This window comes from Mauremys mutica, chromosome 7, assembly GCF_020497125.1.
Source record: "Mauremys mutica isolate MM-2020 ecotype Southern chromosome 7, ASM2049712v1, whole genome shotgun sequence".
NCBI lineage: Eukaryota > Metazoa > Chordata > Testudines > Geoemydidae > Mauremys > Mauremys mutica.
In genome coordinates, this window is record NC_059078.1 from 53,764,136 (window position 1) to 53,781,660 (window position 17,525).

At 45.9% G+C, this 17,525-nt stretch overlaps 1 protein-coding gene across 6 annotated transcripts in view; it reads left to right on the plus strand.

Moving 5' to 3' along the window:
- The window catches only part of RHOA (ras homolog family member A), a 90,377-nt gene extending 74,518 nt beyond the window's left edge, over positions 1 to 15,859 (plus strand). For all 6 annotated transcript variants that reach the window (XM_045025836.1, XM_045025838.1, XM_045025841.1 and 3 more), the window contains exons 3-5: positions 5,472 to 5,592; positions 12,795 to 12,925; positions 14,562 to 15,859. In XM_045025836.1, coding sequence (XP_044881771.1) covers positions 5,472 to 5,592; positions 12,795 to 12,925; positions 14,562 to 14,735 — 426 coding nt within the window. In that variant the 3' untranslated portion in view covers positions 14,736 to 15,859. The remainder of the gene's footprint in view (positions 1 to 5,471; positions 5,593 to 12,794; positions 12,926 to 14,561) is intronic.
- Positions 15,860 to 17,525: the final 1,666 nt, after the last annotated feature.

The following is a 17,525-nucleotide window of genomic DNA, read 5'->3' on the forward strand; positions in this document are numbered from 1 at the left end:
TTTGCACATCTGGGCTACTTACTGAATCTTGCAACCCAAGGTCTGGTCTGTTGGGTGCATTTCTTAAGGTTCACCTGGCAGCCGTTTCCGCTATTAGCACCACGTCAGAGGCAGACCAGTTTTCCCTCCACCCCAGTCTCCAGATTTCTAAAGGCTTGACTAATGCTTTTCCCCCAACCAAGGAGTGTCCTTCCTCTTGGGATTTAAATCTTGTACTAATTCCTCCTCTTTCCTCCCCTCCCCATTTTTGAGCTTCCTAGATTAGCTTCTTTAGAACATCTTATTTCTAAATACAGCTTTCCTTATTGCCTCCACCTCTGCAAGGAGGGTAAGTGTACTCCACAAGGGCTACATCACCTTACACCATGGCTCAAAGATGGTTATGAAGCTCCATCATGCCTAAGGCGATGACCACTTACCGGTACATCAGCGCTGTTGCGATCAATGCAGCGGCATCGATTTAGTAGGTCTGGCGAAGACCCACTACATCGATGGCTGAGCGCTATCCCATCGATTTCTGGTACTCCAGCTCCCCGAGAAGAGTAAGGGAAGTAGGTAGGGTTGCCAACTTTCTAACCGCACAAAACCAAATACCCTTGCCCTGCCCTGCCCCCCACTCACTACATTCCCCCTCTCTCGGTGGCTTACTGTCCCCCATCCTCTCTCACGTTCACTGGGCTGGGGTTAGGGAGTGGGAGGGGGTGAGGGCTCTAAATAGGGCATGCTGGCTCTGGGATGGGATGGGGAATGGAGGTGGGGGGGCTCTGGGGTGAGCCTGGGGATGAGGGTTTTAGGGTGTAGCAGGGGGTTCCGGGTTTGGAGGGCTCAGTGTTGGGGCTCAGGGTTGGGGTGCAGGCTTACCTCAGACAGCTCCCGGTCAGCAATGTAGCAGGGCAAAGGCAGGCTCCCTGCCTGTCCTGGCACCGTGCTGCACCCCAGAAGTGGCCAGCAGGTCCATCGCCTAGGTTGGGGGGTTGGGCAGCAGGCTCTGGGTGCCGCCTGCAGGCACCCCCCGCCAGCTCCCATTGGCCACAGTTCCTGGCCAATGAGAGTGTGGAGCCAGTGCTCGGGGCAGAGGCAGCACATGGAGCCCCATGGCCCCCCTGCCTAGGAGCTGGACCTGCTGGCTGCTTCCAGGGCACAGCGCAGTGCCAGGAAAGTTAGGGACTCGCCTGCCTTAAACCTGCAACACTGCTGACTGGAATTTTAATGGCCCAGTCGGCAGGGTTGACCAGAGCTGCCAGAATCCCTTTTTGACCGGGTGTTTTGGTCTAAAACTGGATGCCTGGCAACCCTAAAAGTAGGTGGAAGGTGTCTCCCATTGACACAGCACTGTGTAGACACCTTGGTAAGTCGACCTAAGCTGCGTCAACCTCAGTTACATTATTCATGTAACTGAAGTAGCGTAACTTAGGTCAGCTTACCACGGTAGTGTAGATAAGGCCTAAGCTGGTATCTGACTTGCACCTCAATCAATACATTTCCCTTGCTGTCTTCTTCCTAAAACCCCATTCTCATCTCAGGGAAACACACTGGCACACTGTGTTAAAATAACTCCCTGGGTTTACCTAGACCAGGGGTCTCAAACTCAAATGACCAGGAGGGCCACATGAGGGCTAGTACATTGGCCTAAGGGCCGCATTACTGACACCTCCCCCCCTGCCACCCTCGGCCCCGCCCCTACTCCACCCCTTCCCTGAGGCCCCGCCTCTTCCCACCCCTTCCCTGCCCCCATTCTAACACCTTCCCCAAAATCCCCACCCCAACTCTGCCCCCTCCCTGCCCCCAGGGGGTGCAGGAGCAGTGTGGGGTGTGGCGGGGGCTCAGGGCTGGGAGTTAGGGCGTGGGGTGCAGGAGGGATGAGGGATGTGGCAGGGGGTCAGGGCAGGGGATTGGGGTGCAGGAGGGGTGCGGCAGGGGGCTCTGGGCAGTGGGTTGGGGTGTGGGGTGCAGGAGGGAGGAGGGGTGTGGCAAGGGGTCAGGACAGGATCGGGGTGCAGGAGGGGGAGGGTGTGGCAAGGGGTCAGGACGGGATTAGGGTGCGGCAAGGGGCTCTGGGCAGTGGGTTGGGGTGAGGGGTGCGGCAGGGAGTCAGGGCAGGGGATTGTGGTGCAGGAGGGATGCGGCAGGGGGCTCTGGGCAATGGGTTGGGGTGCAGGAGGAGTGTAGGGTGCGGGAGAGGGCTCAGGGCAGGGGGTCAGGGCAGGGGGTTCGACTGCAGGAGGGGTTCGGGGGGCGGGCTCTGGCCCCCCATGCACCGGGGGCAGGGCAGGCTCCCCGCCCGCCCCCACGCCGCTCCGGGAAGCAGTTGGAACGTGGGGGAGGAGAGGTGCAGGGGTGTGTGTGTTGCTGTTGCTTCAGGCACCGCCCCCAGCATCTCCCATTGGCCGGGAACGGGGAACTGCGGCCAATGGAAGTTGCTGGGAGCGGTGCCTGAAGCAATGTCAACACACACCCCTGTGCCTCTCCTCCCCCAGGTTCTGTCCGCTTCCTGGAGCGGGGCAGGGCAGGCAGGGAGCCTGCCCTGCCCCTGGTGTGCGCCAGATCGGAGCCGCTCTAGGTAAACACTGGGGGAGGGCGGGGGGGGCCACAAGGAGCTTGTGGGCCGCAGAAAATAACCTGGCAGGCCGCATGCAGCTCGTGGGCCACGTGTTTGAGACCTCTGACCTACACAGTACAAAATCTATTAAGACAAACTCTGTTTATAGTTCATGGAGGGACTCCCCATGGCATTTATCTCTACATAGATTGTCCCAGTGTATTAAAGTACCAGTACCTATAGTTTTAAAAAATTGTACTGGAGCCACTCCTACAGCTATGGCTTCTTTCAGGCACATTCTTGTTGGAGAAAGAGAGAGCAGCAACATGGAGTTCAGTGCATACCTTAACCAGGCATTTTTCTTTTGAAATTGAACTCCGATGCAAAATTGGGCAGGACAGTGTTGCAGTCCAAGTTTATTAGTGCTCTCCTTGCCTGCCTTCTTCCTAAGAGAACGTGATGCTCTGTACCTCCGGGGATCACCCAGCACCCCCATGTTCATCCTTGTAAAATGATTGTGTGGTATCCAATGCAAAGTTTGTCATGTTAGGTGTCTTCGGAAGGATCATGATGCACTGAGCATTGTTGTTACAGTAATGTTACATTAAATTATAACCTATAACATTACTATATATAGTTATGAGGCTGAAAATGTATCCTCATGGCTTAAAATAAGCCCAGGCAAAAACTGTCCAAGAGTAGAGAGGCAGTTCACATCTCATCAGGGTAGGTATGGGACAAACCCTGCCCAACTTCACAGGAACAAAGGACGCTGGCCTAGGCAGTAACAGAAGGATCTGTTGGACTCTTGAGTGAGTCACACACACACACCCTCCTTTGGCCAGTTTGGGACTGTGATGAGGTAATGCTCACCTGACTCTGAAGGGGGGTGGGGAGCCAAGAGGGAATAAAGGACATGATAAAAGGGAGAGACATCTGCCATGCTCTTCCTCTCCCACCTACATCTGCTGACACCCCACCAAGTGACTAAAGCGCTGATCAAAGGGGAGAGCCTGGCTGAAGAGCAACCAGCCAGGTTGTGGTGAAAAGCATCTAAGTTTGTAAGGGCATTGAAAGTGTTAAGATCAGCTTAGAGTGCATTTTGCTTTTATTTCATTTGACCAAATCTGACTTATGCTTTGATTTATAATCACTTAAAATTTATCTTTGCAGTTTTTTTGGAGGGAGGGATAGCTTAGTAGTTTAAGCATTGGCTTGCTAAACCCACGGTTGAGTTCAGTCCTTGAGGGGGCCATTTAGGGATCTGGGGCAAAGATCTGTCTGGGGATTGGTCCTGCTTTGAGCAGCAGGTTGGACTAGATGACCTCCTGAGGTCCCTTCCAACCCTGATATTCTATGATTAATTAATTAATAAATGTTTGTTCTACCTGAAGCAGTGCATTTGCTTTGAAGCATGTCAGAAACTCCCCTTGGGATAACAAGCCTGGTACATATCAATTTCTTTGATGAACTCATATAAGCTTGCAGCATCCAGAGGGCATAAAACTGGACATTGCAAGATGGAGGTTCCTGTGTCTGGGACTGGCGATATTGGCTAGTGTCATTTGGTTGCACAATCCAAGGAGCAGCTTACATACCAGAGGCTGTGCGTGAACAGCCCAGGAGTGGGGGCTTTCACAGCAGAGCAGGGTAAGGCTGGCTCCCAGAGTCAAGGATTGGAGTGACCTAGCAGATCACCCGTCCAGATAATACCAGAGGGGAAACGTCTCAGGGAACACTACTCACTAATGTCCCACAAGTGGGAATGCACAGATGCCCTCAAAGGAGAGAAGGAGCTGAGATGGCTAAAGGGTATGCACTGTTGTGTAGACTAGAGCGGCTCCTTCAGCACCACACAAAGGCACTCGTGCACACCCCCAGCAGACACTGCTTTAGAAGAGGGTTCCATGTGTTCACCACCATGAGCCTGCTCCCACAAATGTGAATGCGCCAAGGAGATACAAAGAACAAGTTACTGGTAAGTAAACTTCTCATTCTGAGCCCAGTTCTGCCCTCTGTTACATTAGTGCAACCTTCCTGGAAATCTATGCAGATGCACCCTATAATTGAGAGTAGCATTTGAGCTGTTGTCTTTATAAGTTAAACAATTGACAGTTGCATGGCATTCAAGCATATTGATGTTTGGAGTCCAGTTGCTGCCTGTTGCACTTAACCAGAGCTGCTTGGAAAGTTTCTGAACTCTTTTTTGCATACAGTCCATCCATTTAGTATTTGCAGTTTTACAAATTTATTATTGTAGGTACTTAGTATAGCTTGTAGTTTTCTAGTTTGTTTGTTTTTCCAAAAAATTCTGTGCTGTAGTTCTCCTAGCTCTGCCCCAAATTGAGATCTTAAAAGATGACTTCATTTATTCAGCCCTTAGCAATAATGGGTGTTGCACACGAAAGATCAGCAAATTGCGGGTTTAAGTTTCCACTATGGTGGTGGAACTTCAGTAAAACTACACAGAAATGAGTGGCCCTTCGAAATTTTTGTCTTTTAGTTGGAGTGTGGGGTGAATTTTTTTAATCTGTCCAAGTTCTGGAAAAGCAAGTGCATGTATAGTCCTGTTTTACTGAAAATGTGACCTCTTCAATAGTTTACAGAGTAGTTTCCCAGCCTCAGAGAACTATTTTTAGGCTATTATATCCCTTCAGTTCATCCATCTTGCTTTTCTTTCTGGTAGCTCCCACTCTTCAGAGGTGTAGGGATAACCACTGATATAATGGAAAATCTTGTCAATATGTTAAATTGATTTTTGGATGCAGGGAATAGACAACTCCTCATTTTCCATTTGTGAAAGTGGAGTGCACTGTGTTCCCCTCCTGTTGAATCATGTTCACTGAAATCCACTACTTTGCTTGGATTACTCACACTTGAATCAGATTTCCCCTTGATAATTTTGGCTAACTGCCTTCATTCTTTTTTGTAGGTTGAGTTGGCCCTGTGGGATACTGCAGGACAAGAAGATTATGATCGACTTAGGCCTCTGTCGTATCCAGACACTGATGTTATACTTATGTGTTTTTCAATTGATAGTCCTGATAGTTTAGGTAAGTAAAACTGAATCCAAACCAGGTTTCCTGTATCCTTAGGAGACTGTACTGTGCAGCCTTTAATTCATTTATCTATGGTTTAATATTGAGTGGAAATTCTGATTTCTACTAACCACATTTTTATATACATTGCAATGCTAGCTTCAATATTTTGTGTAATGAATCTTTGTTCTTTCAATAGTGTTCCTGTGGGTGCTCCACTTTAGGTGCATGTGCACCCCATTTGCCTTTGATCGGAGAGTTTTAGTAGCAGTGCCCATTCAACCAGTGCATGCACCCTACACCTCCTTGTGCCTCCTGCTGAGGATATATTGGGTCATGCAGCCAAACTGCCCTCAGTGCCTTCTCAGTTGCCTCCAACTGAGACAGAGCATCTAGCACCCTTCACCCAAATCCTTGGTTGTGTTTCAGCTGTAAATGAACGTGGCAGGCAGCCCCATGCTAAATTGACTGCATACAATAAGGATCAAAACACCTTGACCTTTTGGGCCATATGGCTTATTTGTCTGTGACTCTACACTTCAGGATCACAAATTATCAAGTCCTTATGGCAAAGTACAATCATACCATCAAAAGTCACCTTGTCTGTTGAATCACCTTCCAACAGAACATCGTGAACAGTTCCAGGCCATCATAGCTCGTGGTCAACTATCGGCTAGAACAGGGGTCGGCAACCTTTCAGAAGTGGTGTGCCGAGTCTTCATTTATTCACTCTAATTTAAGGTTTTGTATGCCAGTAATACATTTTAACATTTTTAGAAGGTCTCTTTCTTTAAGTCTATAATATCTAACTAAACTATTGTTGTATGTAAAGTAAATAAGGTTTTTAAAACGTTTAAGACGCTTCATTTAAAATTAAATTAAAATGCAGAGCCCCCCGGACCGGTGGCCAGGACCTGGGCAGTGTGAGTGCCACTGAAAATCAGTTTGTGTGCCGCAGATTGCCTACCCCTGGGCTAGGGCATTGCTACAAGCCTCCATAGATGCAGCTGATATGGCAGCTCTGTCCATTTCCACTGCTGTCATGATGCATTGGGCATCTTGGCTTCAGCTCTCTGAATTCCCTAAAACTCTAGAATAGAGGTTCTCAAACTGTGGTCCACAGACCACCTGCAGTCTGCAAGCTCCATTCAGGTGGTCCGTGGATAGTTCCCTCTAAGGTGCGTGCCTGGACAGCCACACACAAGACAATGAAGGGCCACCCACCTAATTAGTGGAGCCGTGCAGAGGGTGGGGGGAATTTGGGATGTGCAGCGCTGCACAGCCAGAGAAAGAGGCGACTTTCCACAGCTCCAGGGCTGCGGTTGCCAGGGAGAGACTGCTCTCCTTCCCAGCCCCAGCTCGGGGGCTGCCACAGCAGGGGAGAGAGGGCACATCCATCGCATTAGAAAGGTAAGACTACTGATATTAAAATATGAGTTGTGTGCTTTTATTTGTAGAACTGAATTTTTTTTTTTGTTTGGGTTTTTTGTTTTGTTTTATATAGTTCTTTAATCCAAAACAATACTTAGCCAACGGTACAAACAACATTTGGAAAGATCAATAAGTGGTCCGCTGAGACTCTCAGCAATTTTCACGTCTGTGAAAAAAAAAGTTTGAGAACCACTGCTCTAGAACACTCTAGCTCCCCTTTGATAGGCAGAAACTTCGCTGAGAAATGATTAATCATTGCACACCTATATAGAGTACCTGACGGTGGGGCTGGGGCTGAAACTGGAGGGGTATCAGAGAGGGTGTGGGGCACTTTCTCCCCCACCCTCTACCCTGAGTTTCTTGCCACAAATTTCAGCCCCTGCTGACAGCCGGAACCCCAGCCCAAGCAACTTAGCTGCTTGCCTTCTGTGGCGTGGGGCCACAGACAATTGCCCTGCTTCCCACTCCCAGACCCTGGCTCTGTGCATTACTTCTGTCTACTCAGACACCTGTGTGGTTTCCTAGCAAGGACCCGGCATGTGTTATGGTTGAAGCCAGTTTGAAAAGTTGATGTAGAAATAATTTTAGCAGTGAACCGTTTTCTGAAGAAAAGTGTAGGAAAGAAGGGTGATGAAGGGTAGTCAATTGCCACTTGTAGCTAAAGAAGAGTTCACAACAAGAATCCAAACTGCAGTTTAAAAAATAAAAAAAAGAAAGAAACCGCAAATACCATCCGAAATATTTGGAATTTGGATTTACATGGACTGGCTTTGAGGAAGGCCCATGGGCAGAGTGTGTCGTGTGTGGTGAAGTTCTGGCAAAGGAGAGCTTAAAACCATTTAAAATGTTATGGCACTTGCAGACACAGCACAGTTCTCTTCAAACAAAACTGCTCGATTTTTCTCCAGCAAAAGCTGGGAGAGCTACAGGGCTAGAAAAGAGCACTGAGAAAGGCAACTACAGCAAATGAGAGAGCCCTTGAGATCTTTCATGTGTCATACTGGATAGCTAAAACTGGGACACCACACACTATCAGAGAAACTTTTTTCGGCCATGTGCCAAGAAAGTGTTTTCAATTATGGTGGGGCAAGGTGCAGCGACTCAACTTAGTGTCAGGAGAATTGAATCATTGCAAGGCATATTCACGTATGGCAGACGACATGACTGAGCAAGTGATTGCCAAAATCAAGCAAAGTCCTTTTTTGCCATTTAGCTTGACAAAACGATGGATGTCTGGTGCTGTTCAGATACTGACATACATAAAATTTGAGAGTGATGGGAAAAACTCCAAGAGGAATTTCTGTTCTACCAGCCATTACCACAGCATGCTACAGGGGAACAGCTCTTTGCACTTTTGGATGCTTTTGTCTCTGATTCTGGCTTGGAATAACAGTGCTGTGTAGGAATTTGCAGGGACGGTGCTTGTGCCGAGACTGGAAAAAAACAGTCACTCGAGTGAAGGCTGTTGCACTGCAGCAGTTTGGACTCACTGTATTATACACAGGCAAGTTCTAGTTGCAAAAAAAAAAATGCCACCCATTCTAAAACAAGTTCTTGATTAAACTGTTCGCCAGGGCCGTCTTCGGCGGCGGGGGGCCCCTGCTTCGGCGGTAATTCAGCAGTGGGTCCCAGAGTGGAAGAACCCCCCACCGCCGAAGACCCGGAGTGGAAGAAGCTCCGGGGGCCCGGGCCCTGCGAGAGTTTTCCAGGGCACCTGGAGTGAGTGAAGGACCCTGCTCCAGGGGCCCCAAAAAACTCTTGTGGAGGACCCTGCGGGGTCTGGGGCAAATTGCCCCACTTGCCCCCCACCTCTGGGCGGCCCTGCTGTTCACACAGTCAACTTTATCAAGAGTAGCTCAACAAGTGTATGTCTGTTTGGAGTTTTGTTTGATGAGATGAGAGCTGAGCACCGTCAGTTACTTTACCACATAGAAATTAGGTGACTCTCTTGGGGAAAGGTTCTCAATCATTTGTTTGAGCTCAGAGAGGAAGTGAGAATTTTTCATTCAAAGATTCCCCGCTGGTGGAGAAGTTTGCAGATACCAAGTGGCTTGCTTTGCTAGCTTACCTAGCAGACATTTTTGAATGCCAGTACCTCACTTCAAGTACGAGGTACTTCCGCCTTTTCTCTCACTGACCAAATTGAAAGTTGATTCAAGACATTTTCCTTGTGGTATGCTCATGTGGACTGTGGCAGTTTTGAAGGGTGCCTTTTACTGGATAACTTTTTGGATGAAAATGCCTTGCCAAAATATGATTTGCAATCCATTATCAGCCACCTGGAAAGCCTTAAAACTGCAGCTTCGGGAGTACTTCCCTGTAAAGGATCAGAAAACAGGCATGGATTAGAAATCCCTTTAATGCAGAAGTGACTGCAAGTGCTGTTGTCACTTTTTATAGTGAAAGAAACATTAATGGATCTTTCCTGTGATGAGACATTGATGCTGAGATTTTCTGAACAACCCTTTGCTAACTTCTGGATTGCTGTGCGTGAAGAATATCCAGAGCTGTCGTTTGCAGCTTTGAAAGCACTCGTGCCATTTTTCATCCACCTACCTGTGTGAAGCTGGGTTTTCAACACTGACTTTACTGAAAAACAAATACAGGGCTTCCATCTTTATCTCACCCACACAGAGCTCTGCTTCAGGCCTTTATGTCCATCAATACAAGCTCACCTCTCTCATTAGGTGCATATTTATTTTTTACTGCTGGATATAAAGATTGTCTTGCCAGTGGATTGTGAATTAAAATACTTAGTGGCTATTTTTTTGTAGATGCGGCCTTGTAATGCATTTTGATTTCAAATATACTAACTATTCTAGAGTTATACAAGGCACTGAGATCCTGTAGTAATCTTTGTTATCAAAAGGGGGTTGTGGTGCAATGAAATTTGAGAATCGCTGAGGTAGACTGAGTCTGGGCTGAGAGGTTCCATCACTGTCAGCTGCAAAGAGCTGCTCAAGGATGGACCGTGAGGTCTGAGCTGGGGTTTCCTCAGTGACCGGACTCTCATCCTAGCACTTCCTGGGCAGACTGCAAGCTGGGATTTAGTCCAGTGGATAAGCCACTGGACTGGGACTTTGGAGACCTGGTTCTCTTCCAGACTCTGCCACTGATCTTCTGTGTGACCTTGGAAGTTCCTTTACCGCTCTATGCCTCTGTTTCCCTCTGTCATTTCTATTTGGATTGTCAGCTCTCTGGGGCAGGGGCTGCTACTGTAGGTCTATACAGTGCCCAGGATAATAGGGCCCCAATCTCAAGGCATCTAGATGCTAATGTAATACAAATAACAATAGACCATCTACTGAAACCATATCTTATCCCTGGAGTCCATTTGATCTACCAACTTCCAGGCTTAGAACAAGAAGCTAGTTGCAGCAGAAAGGGGACTTTGTGAGATCATTCCAGAGTGGGTAGTTATCCCAAGTTGTCAGAACCAAGGAGCCCTTGGTGCCAGAGACTGAGATGGCCAGGAGGTTCCTCTCCAGCAATGGTGAGCTCTGTTTTAGTGCCAGAGATTGAAGGGGTGCCATCCTTTGCCTATATGAAACTCTCCCCAGCTCAAATGGGATCAGCATTTGAGGGCCTCAGTTCAGTTCCTCCCATCTTGGGAAGTGGCAGCCGTCTGTATCTAGTCCATGAACAGTGTTTTCAAATGTTGTGTACTTGAGAACTTGGGCAGTAATGGTGGACAATGAGAAAAAGCACTAGACTGGAACTCTTGGATTCACACAGGAATAGACTCCATTCTCTAGGGTTTATTGGCGTGGAAAGTTTAATCCTTGGCCATGTTGTAGATGAAGACTGCCAGCTATTGGAGTGTTGACAATGACTTCCACCCCAGGCCAAACAGTTGCATTGTTGTATCAGCTCCCTGAGAGACAGTATAAAGGAATGTCCACTTCTGTCTGGGTCCCAGAGGTGGTCCAGAGCAGTGTTCCCGCTAAGCTGCATACCTGCACAGTCGCACAAGAGTCAATCAAGTGCCGCACATGTCAGGTGCCCCTCCCCACCGTGCCGCGCTGCTCCTGCCCTTTGCCTTGGAGCCCCTGGCCAGCTGCTCCTGGCAGCCTCCTGCTTGCTGTGCAGAGTGGGGGGCTGCTGATGTCAGGATCTTCCCCCCCCCCCCGCCCAGTACCCCATCTCTGCAGAGCCCCGGGGGTGGGGGGGACACGACAGAGCTCAGAAGTGAGACGGAGGTGGTGGTGCTGCTGTGTCTGAAAAAGCAGCATTCAGACTGAGTGCTGATCTACTTAAAGGGGCAGCATGTGTGTGTGTGTGTGTGTGTGTGTGTGTGTGTCTCTCTCTCTCTCACTCTATCTCTCTCGCCCACCTCCCAACACATACTGGTATTACTGTTATTGTTACTTCTTGGTACTTCCTGCAATGCGCACATATCCTCTGTAATTTTATTCTTTCAAAGTGCTGTTATTTGAGTTTTTTGACTGGTCTATGCATGTCATAATTTTTATTTCTCTTACTCTTAAATTTAATTTTTTCAAGTAGTGAGTTCTACAATGTCTATCTAACCTGTCCTGGCTGGAGTAATTATCCCTATGGTAACTTTTAAAAATATATATATTATATTCTACTGGTGGCGCACATCTGCACATTACCTCGATATTGGTGCACAAAGCAAAATTCATTCTGCACATGGATGGAAAAAAATTAGAGGAAACATTGAGGCACTCTTCCTTCTGCCTGTGGAGCTTCCCATTAGTTGCACTGTGCTAAAACAGCAAGCTTGATGTGACAGTCTTGAAAGATACTACTTTCATCTGTCTGTCTCATTGAATATACCAGGTTTGTGTAGGGTAAGAGCTTTGCTCATAACACTGTAGCCCACTATTTGGCCTTTCTTTGTGCCAGGGGTTTCCCCCAAATGCCTGGCTGTTAAGCTGTGTTTGAGTTTTGTTGAGGTAGATGTGATGCCATCTCTACTTCCCATGCTTTAATGCACAGGTTTCCTAGCCTTCACTCATGATGCAGTTGAACAAGTTTATGAAAGGATTGCTCTACCTGCTATTGGGGTTACTTATGGGGAATAGCATTTCCTTGATAGTTGTGGCAAAGGAAACTAAATTCTCCTTTAGCATGTATGGGTTGTGCTCCGGAGACCATGGTGGGACAGGTTTGTTTGAGCTACACTTGAGGTCTGGTGTAGGAATTTCCTCTGCTGTGGTGTTGGAGTCTTGTTCTTGCAAAGCTTGTGCAGCCAACAGTTCAAACATTTGTCAGACCATTCGCTCCGGGTGGCTGAACACCTGCTAAGTCATATAGAAATCATGAAATATCATCTGTTTCATTTGGACAGTCTCAGCACTGACACAGATGGATCCCCAGTCTTACCTTCATGTGCACCAAAAGTCTAAAACTTGTGGGTAGGCTTGGTCTCAGAGAGATGATTATTTAAGGCCTTGTGTACATGCAGAGTATGAGGCCTGACTTTCTGGATATGAATGGGGCTTGGAGAAATGGACACGCTAGTGACCAGAAAAATGGAAATCAGAGACCACTTCAAACAGGAATTTGGGAAGGTGACAGACAGGCCCTGGCTTTAGAATGTTTGTTTTTGTATTTGGTGGTAGTTGCAACAAGAGAGAGGAAATGTGATGTTTAGTGGTTTTATATCTCACCAGAAGCTGAATGAAATTTCATGGAATAAAGCAGCATAGTTCTAGTCAGAAAGCAGCAGATCTTAAAAAGAAAACTGCCCCAAACACTTTTTCTTAGCCTTGTATGTGGATTACTAGACACTTCTGCTTTTTTTCTCCCCCTCCCTCCAGAAAACATCCCAGAGAAGTGGACCCCAGAGGTGAAACATTTCTGCCCCAATGTGCCTATCATCCTGGTAGGAAACAAGAAGGACTTAAGAAATGATGAGCACACACGACGGGAGCTGGCCAAAATGAAGCAGGCAAGTTTCTTTCTGCCCTTCTTACAATAAAACGTGACAGTTTTTGTAATATGGCTAATGAGCACATTAACTAAGTGTCCATACTGATTGACAGCTTTCCCTGGACACCATCCCCTCAGCACCACATCCTGGAACAAAGCTACTTGTCTCCTCATACAGTTTGGCTCCGCTAGGTAGAATAAGAAGTGTTAGATTCCTTTATTGCATCCCGTCTCCTCCACCCCTCTTCTGTGTGCTCCTGTTTCTTGCTAAGCTGATGTAGAGCAGGTCACGCTGGGTGTGTTTTGACTCAGCCCTGCAATGAAGTTTCAGGAACAAAGTGATGATCTGTGGGAAATAGCTAAGTGGGGCTTATATTGAAATTGGAAAATGTTCAGAGCAATACAGATCATAGAGAACTGGCTGAAAATGACAGTTATTCAGGACAGAAAATTGAAAGCCTCTTTTAGATGAAAAATAAACACAATCTGTTACTTAAGTGTTATGGTTGCATAGTTTAAATCAGAACTAAGTTGTTAAATACAGATGTTAAAGAGCCAAACGATGCTCAGTTGCAGTTGGATATTTTCTTTAGTAGTTTCTTACGAAGGATCTTGTCAGAGGCACCAAATGATGCTTTTCTAACCTTCTTGGGGCTTCCTAGCAGTAAAGGTCACTCTCAAAGAAATTAAGGATTTTTCTCTCTCATCAGTTAGACTATTGGTAGATGAATGCCCCAAATTGGAGGAGTGGTTCTAGAAGAGTTGGGAGGTCAGTGATAAGGTAAAATGAACACACCAAGCACATACACAACAAAATAGACATTTAGATTACTATGTAGGATACCATTTATCCAGTACTCATAGTACACTGTCCCACAAAGAAACCATTGCATTGGACAGTGGTTTTAAATAATAACTTGAACAGCCTTGCTTTGGTTTGTTCATGAGTAAAGACAAAATGTGGTTCATTTTGAAACAATCCCCAACAGCAGCATACCAGGTCTAGTAAAAAGTAGTCATCCTTCAGCATGAGAATACCCTGCCCAAATAGGCAAACTTGACTGTCCTGGCATAATGTTTCTTTTAAACGAAAAGTGACACGGCAATTTTTGTAGCTATTAATATTGCTGGGGGGTTTGGTACTGCTACGATAATGACTTGTAAAATTGCGTTTACTTCCCAAGTATCATTAAGTTCCATGACTTTTAAATTGCCAATGGCAACAGTTTGTTTAAACATATATTCCCCTGAAGCATTTGCAACACAAATGTTGAAGCTTTTATTCTATGACATGAGAATTGGACCCTGAATAAATGGACTATAAATAATTGACACTGACTGATCCAAACTGGGCTATCATTTTCATTGTCCAAAATATAAATAAATGAAGTGATGAGGTAAATGAGATTTTAAAAATTCTTCAGTAATGTGAGGTGTTATGTTACAACTTGTGGGAAAGAAAATGTATTTAACATTATTCTTAATTAAACTGGGTCTTAATCCAGAAAATAAATGTGCATTTTAGATTCCAGATGGGATCTAAAATAGAGTATGTAGTTTGCACTTCTGGCAAACCTGGAAGACGATGAAAAGAATGACCTGTTCAGGTGCATTGTTGGACCCTACTAATTTGTTTTTACTATTGTATTGCACAGGAGCCAGTCAAACCTGAAGAAGGCAGAGACATGGCAAACCGCATTGGTGCATTCGGGTACATGGAGTGCTCTGCAAAGACCAAAGACGGTGTGAGGGAGGTTTTTGAAATGGCCACTAGAGCTGCTTTGCAAGCCCGGCGTGGCAAAAAAAAATCTGGCTGCCTTCTCTTGTAAAGCATGGCCAAGGGAAGACAGCCCAGGCAGCACCCTGCACTTGATTAATTTTGAAGTGCTGTTTATTAATCTTAGTGTATGATTACTGGCCTTTTTCATTTATCTATAATTTACTTAAGAGATTTAAAAATCAAATCATCTTGCTACCAATCTTTAGAAGCCAACTATGATTTTTATAACAGTCTGCATCGAATTCGTCTGTGCACACAAGTAACATCAACATTCCTTTAACAAACGTCTGCACGTGCAGTATGTGCCAGGCGCTAATTGAAGACAATTCTCTAACTTCTTGCATCTTTCTAGAAAGAGGAAAAAGCTGATAACACTGAGAATTGAGCTGTAACTACTTTATAACTAGTGTACCATTCAAATTGGGTACAAGAGCTACATGGCTGTATGTGGAGTCCAGAATAACACCAGTGCTTTCACATTTTAGGGAGATTTGATTTTTCATGGCTGCATAGGGTGTAAAACAATAGTTTGAAACTGTGACCACACCCTGAAATAAAAGATCCCATCAAGCTATGAAAAGTGACAGTTCTGTAGTTTCATGTTAGTTACCTTTTAGTTACTATTTAATTAGTGCCACTTAAATGTATGGTACCAAAAATAAATCTATATGCCCCAGCCGCAGTGTAGTATTTTTTGTATAATTGGATTTCCTACTACTGTTACTTGTAATCCCTGCGTAAGGTTTTTCTGGGGGGGTTTTGGGGTTTTTTTTTTTTAAGAAAGTTTATTTGAAAAAAAGTTGAGTGGAAAGCAGCTGATTCCTCCCCCACCTCCCTGTTTGTTTGTAAGTGTCTGACCCATTTGTATGGTATAAATTCTAATCTCTGCACCCAGGAAGAGGTTTTTTCTGTGATCTTCCGGCACCTGCCTTAGGAGCCAGGGAAAGGCAGCCTGTTCACACTCAAGGCAACTGAACATTTCAGAAGCTTTAAGTTAACCTGCTGGACTCAGCTCAAGGCTAAAAAAATGCAAGTTCTTTATGTATTGCTTGGTTACCACCTGGTGGCCAAACTCCCATCTGTGAACTTCTTGCTGATCTGCAGCCAACTAAACTCTTCTTTTCTGTATTTCTTTTTTCCAACAACTAATAGAATAAAGGCAGTTTTCTAAGCTCTCGGTATCCTGGTATTTGTGTTCCTCTTTGCAGGGTATTTGTTATGCAGCTGCCCTGAGGCCCTGCATTTGACAGGCTCAGACAAAAATCTCATTTTGATAGAACTAGGTTAGAAATTCACCTGGCACATCCAGGCATTTGAATACCTTTAGCATCAATGGATTCCACTCTGGAGGCTGCAGCAAATTCTGAGAGTTGCAGAGCCCAACCATTGAATTCCAGCATCTTCTCCCTGCTCTCGAGTGCCCAAAAATGAACCTCTGTGTTGAGGAATCTCTTGTGAAAGATCCTTCAAACTAGACCATCAGCTCCCAGACGTTTAGCTGCTGCAACAGTTGAAGTTCACTTACTTTATTGCGCACGTGAGGAGAGTGTAGCAAGAGGTGATGTGTCAACAGGAGGAGGAGTGTTGGGTGCACACTCTGCAGCAGCAGCATGCCTGAGTGTTGTCGAATGTGTCCTGTGCTACCCACAGAATGTACCTCTTACACCCGGGCAGTTTCCTTTTGATGTTCCCCCTGCCTCTGGAACATCTGAGCCATGCTCCCCTGGTAATGGTATGTGTGAGCTGTGTGCCCTGTGCCACAAAGGAGTGTGGGAGACCCGTAGATACAGAACTTGTGCCATACTCGTTGTATTGGTATATGGACATGAGAGAGGTGGTATGTTAACACTGGGTTACAGAGCTCAGTTTTAACAGGCGCTTTAAACCTTTAAAGTGTAAAAATCTCATTGAAAGAGCAAAACCCAAAGCAGAATGCAAACTTTGAGCAATTCTAACAGCACTCATGGTGGTTTGATGAAAAATATATTGATAATGAGAATAATAAGAATTAAAATAACCAATTTTTTGTGTGTGGGGATTCTTGTTTTTCATTGTACCCCTCTTGCAACAAACCTAAAACACGTCTGGGCCTGGCCTGTGGCCATATTGTTGCTTCTTGTGTGAAGATGTCTAGATATCAGTTATACTGTGGGAGTATTCTCCCTGATGGAAAACAGGCACCAAGTTAAACCTTCTGAACTCTAATTTGAGACAGACCAACTCTTAACTCCTTCACCATCCATCCCTGTAGCCTAAGGAAAAGTTTCCTAAGCCAAGAAAGAGGAGAGCAGGAGTTCAAATCTCATATTTTAGTGCTGTTTAAATTTCCATGTAATTTAGTAAAGCAATAACACGCCCCTGCCATGTAGAAGAAAGGGAAGAGCTGCAGAACACTGCTTTCCCCCTTTCTCAAATTAGTGGAGAACTTATGCAAAGTCACTGTAGCAAAGAACCCTAGCATCTAACCAGAAAAAAAAACACATTAGTGGGTCAAAGCTAGGGATCTGAAGTGTAAGGATTCAAGCTGCTGTTGATCTATGTGGGGAAAGGGATGGTTGTGTGATCCACACAGTGAGAAGAAACAGATTCACATGACTTGCCAATTATCTTTTCTGCTGATTCACACCATGTTTTTCACATTTCAGTCATTTGTTAGTTTGCTTGTGCGACCCACTGTTCACTGTGTGCACACTGGTCCCCCTGTGCTGGTCCACAGAGGAGGAGAGTTTGACCAGTTTTAGGCTGAGTACAAGCTACAAAGACTCACGCTTTTAGTGCTGGAGCTTATCGGTTCAATCCCTGGTGTTGGTCAAGCTGGCACTCATCATATATTGATGTG